Raw genomic sequence first — 13,218 nt, forward strand, 5'->3', positions numbered from 1 at the left:
CTTGGGGCCTTCTGAAGGCCCCCAGGACTGCCGTGAATGAATGCCTATCAAGGCGTGTATGGGTGATCAAATGACTGAAGTCTAAGTCCCTACAGGAGCTAAAAAAATGATGAAAATGAGTAAAGAAAGGTTTTGGTAATTATTAGAAACTAAATAAAGGAAGTACAAGCTTTAACGCCCCCATTCCCTTTTTTTGCATATCTATAATAAAAATCTTTATGAAGTCTGGGAGACCCCATGACTGTATGATAGCGATATACCTGCTACAATGGCTGCCGTAAATTTCTTTTTGAACCCACCACAGGAAGAAGAGGTCAGGAACAAAGAAGAACAAGACATAGTGATCAAGAAGTGTCCTCGGCACGTCTTAGAGATGCTTTTAAGCGGAGTTGTTCTTTATTGTAGTCATAGTAAATCATGTTAAATGCAAAATCTTTACTTGGTACTTATTTAACTTTTCTGCTATGTTGCCTATAATTGAATCAACAGATATAATACAGCCTCTAAAGAGGACCTGCCATGGGATAAAATCAGCAGAGCTGACTGCATGGCTCTGATGACGTTTTTTTTTGCATACTCTCCTCCCTTTGCCAGGATGGACTCTTCTTAGGTCCAGCTCCCTATATTATGACTGTGTCATGTGGATGGTCCTCACAGTCACTCCCAATGGTTGATGTTGGACTTGATTGACAGTGAGCGTTGGGGATTGCCCACTTGACACATTGACAGTGTTGAATCCGATAAGAGGCTGTCTGAGCAAAAGGAAGCAAGTATGGAAAAGACAAATGGGGATAGAGTCAGCCATGTAGCCAGCCCCGCTGATTGTATTCCATGGCAGGTCCTCTTAAAACCAATATACAAAGTAGCAGAGACAAGGTTGGCACAATATCATGAAGTACAGACAAAGCAAACATATCAAGACAAATTCATCGCTACATTGTTCTTTGCAGGACATTCTGGAAGAGGTGGAAAGCTTATCTCCATGTAAGTCCAGCCAGTGTTAATTATTCATGCTGGGGACGGGAATATATTGTATTTCATGCTTAATGCAGAACTAATTTTCATTGGAAATTTCATCAAAAATCCAGGCCCTGCATGATTCTACACAGCCTAGTTTTGGTGCATCCATTTTATTAATTCATAGATTCCAAGTCGAATACCGATTTCCACTGATTAGGTAGAAGAAAAACTATTTGGTTTTCATGGTGTTCTGTATCCAACCGAGGTAATTGTAAACTTTGGTGTAGACCCAGGGAATTTTTGCCGCACTACATCTGTCTCCCCAGGACACAATCCCTTGCAGTTGTCCATTGCACACAAGAGGTCCTCCCTCGTCACCCTAGACAAGAGAATAGAATTAATGAGAAGTCAGATATGCTCTTTCTTTCCTTTCTTTAAAGGGGTTGTACCAGAATTTCTCCTATTCACAGTATAGGCAATACCTACTGTTTGTTGGGGGTCTCAGTGTGAGACCCCTGCCAATCTCGAAAACAGGGCTCCCTTGTCCCATGCTCCTGTCACTGTGATGTCAGCATGAAGGAAGCACTGGCCGAGCATGCGTAGTCAACACTCCATTCATTTCAATGGGACTGACGGAAATATCGAGTCTTATTGAAAGTGAATGGCGCGTCAGTGTGTTTGTGCGACTAGTACTTCACATCAGTCTGTTCTTCACTGTGCAGTAGCTCAATAGTGAGGAGGATGAGGGACACAGTCTGCTGTTCTGTCATTCAACCAGAATGAATCGGAGAAGCAGGAGAGCAAGAAGTGCTATGAGACTTAGATAAATTCCCATCCACTGGATGTTTGGCTTTGTGACCAGGTTGAACAGGGAAGCCTTGTTATGGATGGAAATAACCCTTAAAGGGGTATTCCCATCTCGGGAACCCCATTCCAATGTGCTGTAAGTATGAGGATAAAACACTCACCCATTACATCCATGACCCCTTCTCTTGAAAAATTGTACTGTTCTTCCAAGTTATTTACTCCTCATTGCAAGGGAAAAGGACCATCTCCAATATGAAGTGGAAGTAGCCAGCGCTTACGTACCTCTTATGTGATGCTCTGCTGGATGGCCTGGATCTCTGGAGCACATGCGCATTAGGTCCTGGCCCGGCGACAAACTACTGCTGCGCTCTGCTTTTCTTTCTGTAGAAAGCCTTCTGGACAGCGCAAACAAGTCCTCTTTCAGGGGTCACAGCATGGGCTCCGGGAGGGGGATAAGTATAAAAAAATACCTCCTCCAGCTCTGGGAATCTGCCTTATGAGCACCATGACTTAGTCCCCATAGCCAGGGATAGATTCCCTTTAACAACCCTGTAACGGTCAAGCTTCTATCCATTGAGACTGTAACCACTACTTTATGTGCCTCCCGTGCAGTAAAGTGTTGGTTCATTACTGGTGTCCACTACGCAAACCACAAGTGGGGTCAAGGGCCACACAGAAGACTGACTCTCTTACAAACAAACCAACCAAATTGGGAAGACTTAAATGTGCTATAAGAGTTTGTAGATCTCCACGCATAGGCATAATAGGAAGGTTCATTACCTTACAAGTGGACGAATAACCAACATATCCAGCGCAGAACATGCTGTTAGTAATTCTGTCAGGGTAGTAAAAGGAACACTCATTGTCAGCAATAATGGGGCTGTCCAAGCACTGAAGGATGTTAGCTGGATCATCGGCTGTAGGGGAAGAAAGAAGAGGTATAAATAGAGCGGCATAGATAAATTGGTTGGGGAAGATGTGGTGCCACTTTGTCTTTTGGGTTGACTACAGAATACACAGGTGCCCACAGTATGTACTTGGCTTCAGTAGGGGGTCTTCCAACAGGGACCTCCACCCACCAGACATTGGTCTTATCATGAAAATTCCTATAAAACAGCATCCCATAATTTGAATTCTGCACTAATTCATGGTGACCTCATTAGTCCGACTGACCTAACTACCCTACTTATGATCCAGTGTCATCCACACATCGCTGCGAAATTGCACAGTGAGGTCGGATACCGGTGCATGCGCAGATAAACTGTCCCTTCTACAGAGAGAATCGCGTGGGCTTATCTGCACATGCACTGATTTTGCAGGCGTGAGATTTCACTGCGATGTGTGAATGATGTTTGCAATGTTACACACATCCGAGGAGGTTAGAAGGGCAAGCTTTTCGGTTTTACATACAGGTAGCAGAGACCGTCCGGCCCACCCACTGAATCGCTCTGTCTGATATACATGCCATGCAGGACTTTTTCAAAGTTCACATTCTTAGGTATGCTTGCACCCATAGTCATAGCAAAAACAATGTTGGAAAGATAGATGCTACATTAATCTACCGCTGTTATTGGTTCACATTGACAAAAACTGCTGATAGGTTCCCTTTAAAGGAGATGTCCCGCGCCGAAACGGGTTTTTTTTTTTTTAAACCCCCCCCCCCGTTCGGCGCGAGACAACCCCGATGCAGGGGTTAAAAAAACCACCCGCACAGCGCTTACCTGAATCCCGGCGGTCCGGCGTCTTCATACTCACCTGCTGAAGATGGCCGCCGGGATCCTCTGTCTTCATGGACCGCAGGGCTTCTGTGCGGTCCATTGCCGATTCCAGCCTCCTGATTGGCTGGAATCGGCACGTGACGGGGCGGAGCTACACGGAGCTACACGGAGCCCCATAGAGAAGAGGAGAAGACCCGGACTGCGCAAGCGCGGCTAATTTGGCCATCGGAGGGCGAAAATTAGTCGGCACCATGGAGACGAGGACGCCAGCAACGGAGCAGGTAAGTATAAAACTTTTTATAACTTCTGTATGGCTCATAATTAATGCACAATGTACATTACAAAGTGCATTATTATGGCCATACAGAAGTGTATAGACCCACTTGCTGCCTCGGGACATCTCCTTTAATGACTTTGTTGAGCTTTCCAACCTTATAAATGGTTTGTTAAGGAATCAATAGGTGTAAACGACAAATCAGTGTTATCCCACAGGGATCATTAAATAATGATGTGAGAGTTTGACGTTTAGCGCATAATAGCGAACAATTTGAGGGTGACAAGTGGGGTTGCCCTTGTCAGGGCTGTTACCCTGTTTGTAGGTAGTGAGAAATAAGTGGTATCTAGAGAGTGCCTGCTGCTTCTTGTGATTCCCACTTGCCGACCTTTGCTCTAGTGCAATAATGCAGCTTAATCATGAGTAAAAGTATACTCCACTGGATGATTGATGTTCACATTGATTTATCTTGGTCTCTTTTGAACCGGTTGGCTATTAAGCAGTATATGTTGTGTGATACATTTATCAATTGAGCCCTCTACAGTAGTTCAGTTTGGGCATTTAGTAATATGGTTAATGGTACACCTTTTCTATGTATTGGGTTTTAAATTTAATATACAGTAGGAACGGGAAGTCTTCAGACCCTTTTGGTTTTTTTTACATTTTTTTATGTTGTGGCAATGCAGTCTCCTTAAGGCTCTGTACCACTGGAATTGCTCTCCAGATTTTTTTTTATTTGCACAAGACCACAACATAACAAAATGTAAAAAATAAGTGATGGGTAGAAAGTCTTTACAGACCCACTGTAACCAATGAAAGCTGCTTTAACGTAGGTTTACAGTCATGCTGCTGTGATTACTCTGTACAATACTCTTACTGAATTGTTTGGTTCTGTGAAAAATGTTTCAAAACTACAGGGGATGGACAAAAATATGGAAACACCAAACACCAAAAAATCCACAAGACCTTGATTAATATGCTGTTAGAAACACATTGGCTGTGAGAACTTGGGATGGCATTCTCCAGACGTAAATTCGAAGCAGTGTAAATGTCGACTCACCTGACCAAATGACCTTCTTCCATTGCTCCATAGTCCAAGTTTTATGACTTTTACACCACTGTCTTCTCTGAGTAGTATTTCGATCATTGATGAGTGGTTTTGGGAGTCGGCTGGCAACATTAGCTGAGCGGCTCAAACCCCTGACCAATGGAAACTTGTTGCTCTGGCAGATATTCACTTCTGCCTGGCAGCATCTGTGTCATATTACCTCCACTTAAAATAGGTTTCCATATGTCTTATTGATGTAGTTAAAATTTACTGGTTGTCTTATTAAATATAATGTATAATTCCATGTAATTTAAGGCATAGTTTCCATAGCTTTGTGCACCCCCTGTATGTGCCAAGGTGATTATACTGTTAATTTAGCTGCCAAGTAAAGGCTGTTATTTTGTACTGCCCCTGTGCTCTGTCTCCAAATCCTATTGTTCTGTGGGTTCCCCGCAGGCGGACTGTAATTCCTTGCACTCTTCTGCTTTTTTTTAAGTTAACAATGAACAGGAAGTATGGAGACCCAATAGCAAAAATTAAAATGGGGCATCCTTTTAGAGCTGGTAAACAACCGAAAACCCTAAATCACCTGGGACAGGATTACAGTGTTTGTTTCCCCAATCTCCTTTCCATGCTTCGTGGATTAATCTCCTGGGTTGTCACTTGCTAACACTGTAGGACCTGTGGAGAGGGAATTCCTGTATAGGTTTTCATCATATGCTTATGCACTGAGCTGATTTTTGCAGGAAGCACAAAACTCTTTTCTTTCTGTGGTGGCCAGTCTTGGTATTGCAGGCAAAGTTCCCATTCCTCTCAATTCGAACATGGCATGCAATACCAAGCCTGGCCACAACAGTAAATGAGTGCAACGGCCCGGCAAAAATTGGCAACCTGGGTAATTTGGGCAACCCCTTATCAGTGGGCTGATTCTCTGCCTTTCATTTGTTGTAGACCCTAATATCTACAACAGGAATGGCTAGTTGGGGATAATTTTAATTGGGACAAATCCCATTTATTATCTCCATTTGTTTTAATGATGTATCTGAAAAAAGATTGTCCAAAGTCTTCAGCTCTTATCGCTTCTGGCTTTCTTACCATTAGTAGCTGATGTGTCTCCCCATCCGGTGACAAGGCAGTCTACATGGGAACCTGCATAGTACGAAGGCAGTGTCACTGTTTGGACAAAGGCATTTATTGTGACTTCTTTGGTCAATTTGAGCAACATGATGTCATTAACCAGCGTTTGTGAGTTAAAGGCTGGGTGCCGGATAGCCTTGTGGACATTAATGCTCTGCTCCTTGCTTTCAAATGCAGTTAAGTCATGTTCTCCCACTACGACCTGAGTGTTGCTGCAAATGAAGAATAAAATATAGTGTTTTCTATAATACAAAATGAAAAACTCACATCTAAAAATATGATGGAGGATCCTATAGAAATATGCGGTCACACCCGTCCCGACCCTATCTTCAGCAGTCTGAAGTCCTATATATTTATGTTCCCTCTATCCTCCCCATCACCTGGTCTGTTCATGCCAGCATTAGACTCCTGCAAGTCCTTCCTGATCCTGCCAACCTAGAAAAGACAAGGATATACCCCACATCCCCAAATGCTTAGAATAAAGGTTACAGATATTTTATACACCTAATTTGCAGTACATACAGCGGGTCCAGAAAATCTTCAGACCCTTTCACTTTTTTTTACATTGTTATGTTGTAGCCTTGTGCAAATTTTTTAAAAATCTAGTTTTTCCCCATCATTCTGCACCCAATATCTCATAATGACAAAGTGACAACAGAATGTTTAGAAAGATTTGTACTTTTTTAAAATGAAAAATTAACATTCTGCACTGACATAAGTATTCCCACCCTGTACTCAGTACTTAGTTGAAACAACTTCGGCGGTGATTCCAGCCTCCAGTCTTCTTGGGTTTGATTCCACAAGGTTTGCACACCTGGATTTGGGGATTTTCTGCCATTCTTCTCTGCTGATCCTCTCAAGCTCTGTCAGGTTGGATGAGCGCCATATGTGGACATTAGAGTTGAGCGAACATACTCTGCCGAGCTTGATGCTCATTCGAGTATTAGCGTACTCGATGGTGCTTGTTACTCAAACGAGCATCAAGTCGTGTTCGACCCCACCCAAGTTTTTGGCTCTTCCTTGCTGTGACGCAGCACGTGTCATTGGCAAATTTTTTGTCTGGTAGGGGAGAGAGAGAGAGACACGAACCAAGAAAAAAAAACAACTCGGGACCCGGCGTCCCATATACAAAAATGCTCAAGTCTCCCATTGTAGCCAATAGGGTTCATTACTCGAGTAGAGCTCTCGAATTTTACGAAAAGCTTGACTTGAATAACGCAGACCCAAGCATTTGGGTGCTCGCTCATCTCTAGTGGACATCCATTTTCAGGTCTCTCCAGAGATGGTGAGTTGGGTTCAAGTCAGGTCTCTGGCTGGGCCACTCAATGACAATCACAGAGGCATCCCTGAGACTCTCCTGTGTTGTCTTGGCTGTGGTCTTGGGATCATTGTCTAATTGGTAGGTGAACCTTCTGCCCAGTCTGAGGTCATTTTCGCTCTGGATCAGGTTTTCAATAAGAATATCTCTGTACTTTGCTTCATTCAGCTTTCCATCAGCCCTGACAGGCCTCCCAGTCCCACAGCATGATGCTGCCACCACCATGCTTCACCCTAGGGATGCTATTGGGCAGGTGATGAGTGGTGCCTGGTTTCTTCCAGATATAGCACTTAGAATTGAGGCCAAAAAGTTCAATCTTGGTATCATCAGACCAGAGAATCTTGTTTCTCACAGTCTGAGGGCCCTTTAGATGCTTTTTAGTAAACTCCAGGTGGCTTTCACGTGTCTTTTACTGATGAGGCTTCTTTCTGAACACTCTGTCATAAAGCCCAGATTGATGGAGGGCTACAGTGATGGTTGACCTTCTGGATGTTTCTCTCATCCGCACACAGGATGTTTGGAGCTCCTCCAGAGTGACCATTGGGTTCTTGGTCACCTCTCTTACCAAGGCCCTTTTCCCACAATTAGATAGTTTGGTGGGTTGGCCAGCTCTAAGAAGAGTCCTGGTTGTTCCAAAATTTCTTCAATTATGGAGGGTGCTGAACTCTTGGAAACTTTCAATGGAGCAGAAATATTTTTGTAGCCTACAGGCAGTTTTTTCCTCCTCATGGCTTTGTTTTGTCTCTGATATGCATTCTGAGCTGTGAGACCTTATAGAGACAAGGGTGTTTTGTTTTTCTCAATTATGTCCAATCAACAGAATCTACCACAAATGACTCCGATCAAGGTGTAGAAACATCTCAAAGATGATCAAGAGAAATGGGAGGCCCCCAGAGATAAATTTCAACTGTCATACCAAAGAGTGTGACTACTTATGTCAATGCAAAATATTAGTTTTTCATTTTAGAAAAATTACAAAGATTTCCAACATATTGTTATTACTGTTTGTCATTATGGGGTACTGAGTGCAAAATGATGGGGAAAACTTATTTTTTTTCCTTTAATTTGCAGAAGATAGTATGTGAATAACACTGCTAACTACTTTTACATTGTCATTGGAGGCCCTGTTTGCAGTCTCTGGTGCAGATCTGGCACACAATCTCAGATGAAATAGTGCAGTATGCTCCTGGGAAAATTTCAGCCAGCATGCTAGAAGCTAGAAAGCCCCAATTATAGTCAATAGGGTTGTCTAGCGCTGCTCGGATTTGGCAGTTCTGATATTTGTATTGTTTGGCTCAAAAGATTGAGCCGAATAATGGAAATGAGGTGGTGGCATGAATGCAATTGTGAATTTGCCCTAAAACCCTTAGTGTGAAAGTCCGAACATCCACATGACAGCCCACCTGCACCTAGCTGTATTCCAGAAGAGCTCATATAAAAAGAATAGAATATACTGTACAGAGCTACAAGAAACTTTAACAATTAATGGAAGTTAACTTTGATCTGTACAAACTGGAATGTTTAACTTACCTTTTAAAACACTGCGCAGAAGTCACAACCCACTGCTTTGCAATGAGGGCTCCTCCACAGAAATGCCTCCCATCAGAACGTAAAGACACCTGGTAAGGTATGGTATTCTTATAGCAAGAAAAACCGTCAATAATCTTGTCGTCATCTTCTACTCCACCTTCAATATGCTTTGAGAAAGCTAGAGAAAAATCAGAATGAACATGTGATTATCTATCTATCTAAGACAAGCTTGAACAGTGGGCGGCAACTAACAGAATGTTATTTAACTAGGAGAAATGCAAGGTCCTACATCTGGGCAAGAAAAATGAAAAAAAGCACATACAGAATAGGAGGAATTAGGCTAAGCAGCAGCACATGTGAAAAAGACTTGGGTATGCTAATAGATCATAGACTGCACATGAGTCTACAGTGTGATGCAGCTGTCAAAAAGGCAAACACAATTCTGGGATGTATTAAGAGAAGCATAAAGTCTAGGAGGTAATTATCCCCCTCTACTCTTCCTTAGTCAGACCTCATCTGGAATACTGTGTCAAGTTCTGGGCACCCCATTTTAAAAAGAGACCAACAAACTGGAGCAAGCTAAAGGATCTGGGAATGTTTAGCTTGCAGAAAAAGAAGGCTGAGAGGAGACTAAATACCATGTTTCCCCAAAAATAAGCCCTACCCTGATTTTCAGGGGGGCTTGAAATATAAGCTCTTCCCCAAAAACAAGCGCTAGCTACACTAGGTAAAAGAAAACCGGTAATAATCACTTCACAGATGGCGTCTGTGTCCCCTGCAATCGTTTCCCCAGAGCTGTGGCAGGCTGCTGTGTAATCCTCCCCGCTGTCAGAGGATTCTCTCTCTGGTAAACGGGGCCTTGAATTCCCATGCCTCCAGCAAGTGAGCACTGTGATTGGATCGAGCGTCAGCCAATCACAGTCGGCCCTCAATCACTCACAGCCATTTAGTGAATAACATCATTAAATGGCTGTGATTGGTTCATCGAGCGCCCTTGTGTTTGGCTGGCATTCGATCCAATCACAGCGCTCACTTGCTGAAGTGAGACACAGACGCCAGCTGCGAGGTGAGTATACTCCCTCCTGACCCCCCAAAAATAAGACACTGTGCCTCTTTTGGGGCAAAATTAAATATAAAACTGTGTCTTATTTTTGGTGAAACACGGTAGCTGTCTACGAATATCTGAAGGGCTGTCACAGTGCACTTGCACAAGAAAATACTAGAAGCAATGGGATGAAATTGAAAGAGAGGAGACACAGATTAGATGTTATTAAAAGGGTGATCAATGAGTGGAACAGGTTACCACATGAGGTGGTGATTTTTCGTTCAATGGAAGTGTTTAAAAAAAGGCTAGACAAATATCTGTCTGGGATGATTTGGTGAATCCTGCATTAAGCAGGAGGTTGGACCCGATAACCATGGAGGTCCCTTCCAACTCTATCTATCTATCTATCTATCTATCTATCTATCTATCTATCTATCTATCTATCTATCTATCTATCTATCTATCTCATATCTATTTATTTATCTATCTACCTTTTATCTATCATATATGTATTAGTTTTTTGTGATAAAGGGCAACAAAAATCAAGAGGGGGGGAGTTTTGGGAGTAAGGCTATCTTCAAACTTGTGCTATGTGCTTTAGTTGGGGACTTAGTTAAGGCACAGATGTGTCCATCGTTGAAGGGGTTTTCCAGCTCATCAAGATTGATGGCCTCTCCGCAGGTCTACTGCATGGGACTCTGGGTGATCAGCTGTTATCCTGTAAAAAGCAGGAAGCTGAAAGCTCTGTATATTGCGCAGTGGTCAGGAGCAGTATTGAAATGAATTGGGAGCTATGCTTGGTATTATTGTATCTTGATGCCACCGGAAGCTATGGATGTGACAGGTCTGGTATGGAGGAATGCCCCTGCCACACCACTAGCTCCCTATTGGCATGATTTGTTAAGGTCCTTGAAGGTCCTACCAGTGTTGGTAGTGATGTTAGCCTGGCGTGTACGTTTTCCTGTTCGGATTTAATTATTAGGTGTAAATACGTGTATATTACAGCTGTAACATGCAAGCATTTACAGCTAAGAATCGAAGCTTAGCAGAAAAGCTTACCCTGAGCCTCCAGCCCAGGCTAAAATCAGTACCGACGCTGTCCTCCCCCATGCAGTTGCGCTGGCATTGTGGGCTTGGTGAGTGTGAGGGGAGCACTTAAGCGGGAAGGGGGGGGGGGGGGAATGCACGCTGCTAGCACTGGAGGAGCAGGGGAACTGATCATCACTCAGCACACTGCTAGGACTGGAGGAGCGGTGATACTGTATATAATAGACATTTTAGAAACCCTTTGAAGAAATAGTAGCTGATAAAAGAAACATGCAGCTGGTACCCTGAAGATCTGCACATTATGCTGTATGAAAAATGTTGATGTGTAAAAGTTTTAATGCTATTTTTACGTAGTTTTATGGTACCGTATATTGTATTTTAGGTGCTGGCTGATTCTCCTAATATTATTTGTTATATGCTGCATTAGCTACACAGTTCATAAGCTAGATAGTTTTACAAAACACAGACACCAACTAAGGAAATATCCCAAGGCCTATGCTAGACTGGTGTGAAGAATTAACCTTTTGCAATCCAATTTTGGATTCAGGGTTTCCTAAGGGGCTTTCTCTTTCTGCTATTATACAATGGCGCCATCTGCTGGCTGGAGCCAGTACTGCAGTACATGACATACTAAAGAGGTCTCCGACAACAGAGCGGCCAGTAATCTATAGTAAGAATACCCTGCCGGACGTCTTCCAACATCAGCGCCTTACAGCCTTCAATCAGAATGTCTTTAGACATCAGACAGTGGATTGGAAAGGGTTAAAGTTATAAAAAGGAGTCACAGTTTTAATTCAGTGGAGTAGTAAGACAACAGCTCACAGGAACAACGACATCTCACAAAAGTAGCACAATGTGAGGTTCCACAGATATGAGGCCCACTATTGAGTGGAAGAGCAAAGGGACAATAAGCCCAGGCTGTACCTGATTCTTGTCATCCCTATGTCTGGAGGTACAGAGGTTTCGGATACCTATGATACATACATATAAGGACGTTGATGATGCTATGACAAGTTCTACTAGCGTGAGGGTCCCTGAACTAAAAAAGTTGATAATTTTAGCACAGCCAGGTTAGAAACAGAGAGAGCCTAAGAAGCAAACTAGTAAACTAGTTTGAGGGAATTACAGGAACCTCCAGAAAATATACATTGAAAATAGTCTTCTGAAGTGGTGGTCCTCTCAAGGGAAATGGTCAGCATACATAATATAAAGGAAGTCAAAATCTCATCTCAAAAAGGGCTGACAATCTCAAAAAAATTGTCCTATTTGAAACTTTCACTACTGATTTGAAATGAACCCTGGTCTTCAACATATCTACTCTAGCATTGGAAATAGAAGATGACTACCCAACCCCAGTAGTAGGAATAAGAGGGTAAGAATAAGTATCCATTAAAAGGAAGCATAGTATCTTCAGGAGTCACCAAGTCTACTGGACTTTTTAATTAGATTGAAGTAAATATTTTATCATGTGGCCTAGAGGAGAAAGCTTTCTGGATGAAATATCCTTCTCCTGAAGCCAATGCCAGTTACATCATTCCCCATAAGAATATTTAATCAATACTAACTTACCGCCCGTTACGAGCAAAGCGAAAAACACAAGACTTCTCATTGTGAAGATATGAGATTCTAGAGCCACACGTCTCCTATTTATAAGGCATCAAGAAATTAATGTACAAGATGAAGGCCACCAATTATTTTGGTTAGTTTTTGGCTAAACGACCAGGAAATAAATGTTTATACACAGGTGGTTCCGCTTAGTTCTTTCCCATGTGATAAACCATAATTTAGCATGTTTATTTTGGAACAGAATGTTTTATTAGCCACAGGGGAATTACCGTTGGTGAAAATTAAAAAGTATCAAGTTCCGGGAGAAGAATTCTAGTTCTGCAGATATGATGTATTAAGAGAAGCACAGAGTCTAGGTCACGTAAGGTCATTATCCCCCTCTACTCTTCATTAGTCAGACCTCATCTGGAATACTGTGTCCAGTACTGGGCATCCCACTTTAAAAAAGAGATAGACAAACTGGAGCAAGCTCAGAGAAGAATTACCAAGATGGTGAGCGGTCTGCAAATCATGTTCTATGAGGAATGGTTAAAGGATCTGGGAATGTTTAGCTTGCAAAAAAGAAGGCTGAGAGGAGACTTAATAGCGGTCTACAAATATCTGAAGGGCTGTCACAGTGCAGAGCGATCAGCCCTATTCTCATCTGCACAAGGAAAGACTAGAAGCAATGGGATGAAACTGAAAGGGAAGAGACACAGATTAGATATTAGACAGTGAGGGTGATCAATAAGTGGAACAGGTTACCATGGGAGGTGGGGAGTTCTCCTT

General features: G+C 42.7%; 1 protein-coding gene across 1 annotated transcript; it reads right to left on the reverse strand.

Annotated features, from left to right (window-relative positions):
* Positions 1 to 380: 380 nt before the first annotated feature.
* LOC136626696 (trypsin-like) lies at positions 381 to 12,493 on the reverse strand. The gene is made up of 5 exons (XM_066601713.1): positions 12,454 to 12,493; positions 8,793 to 8,970; positions 5,903 to 6,156; positions 2,548 to 2,684; positions 381 to 1,339 (listed from the first exon to the last, which is right to left on the reverse strand). Exons 1-5 carry the CDS (start codon positions 12,491 to 12,493, stop codon positions 1,190 to 1,192), a joined length of 759 nt encoding a protein of 252 aa, XP_066457810.1. The 3' UTR covers positions 381 to 1,189.
* Between the last annotated feature and the right edge of the window lie 725 nt (positions 12,494 to 13,218).

This window comes from Eleutherodactylus coqui, chromosome 4 (assembly GCF_035609145.1).
Source record: "Eleutherodactylus coqui strain aEleCoq1 chromosome 4, aEleCoq1.hap1, whole genome shotgun sequence".
In the NCBI taxonomy this organism is placed as follows: Eukaryota; Metazoa; Chordata; class Amphibia; order Anura; family Eleutherodactylidae; genus Eleutherodactylus; species Eleutherodactylus coqui.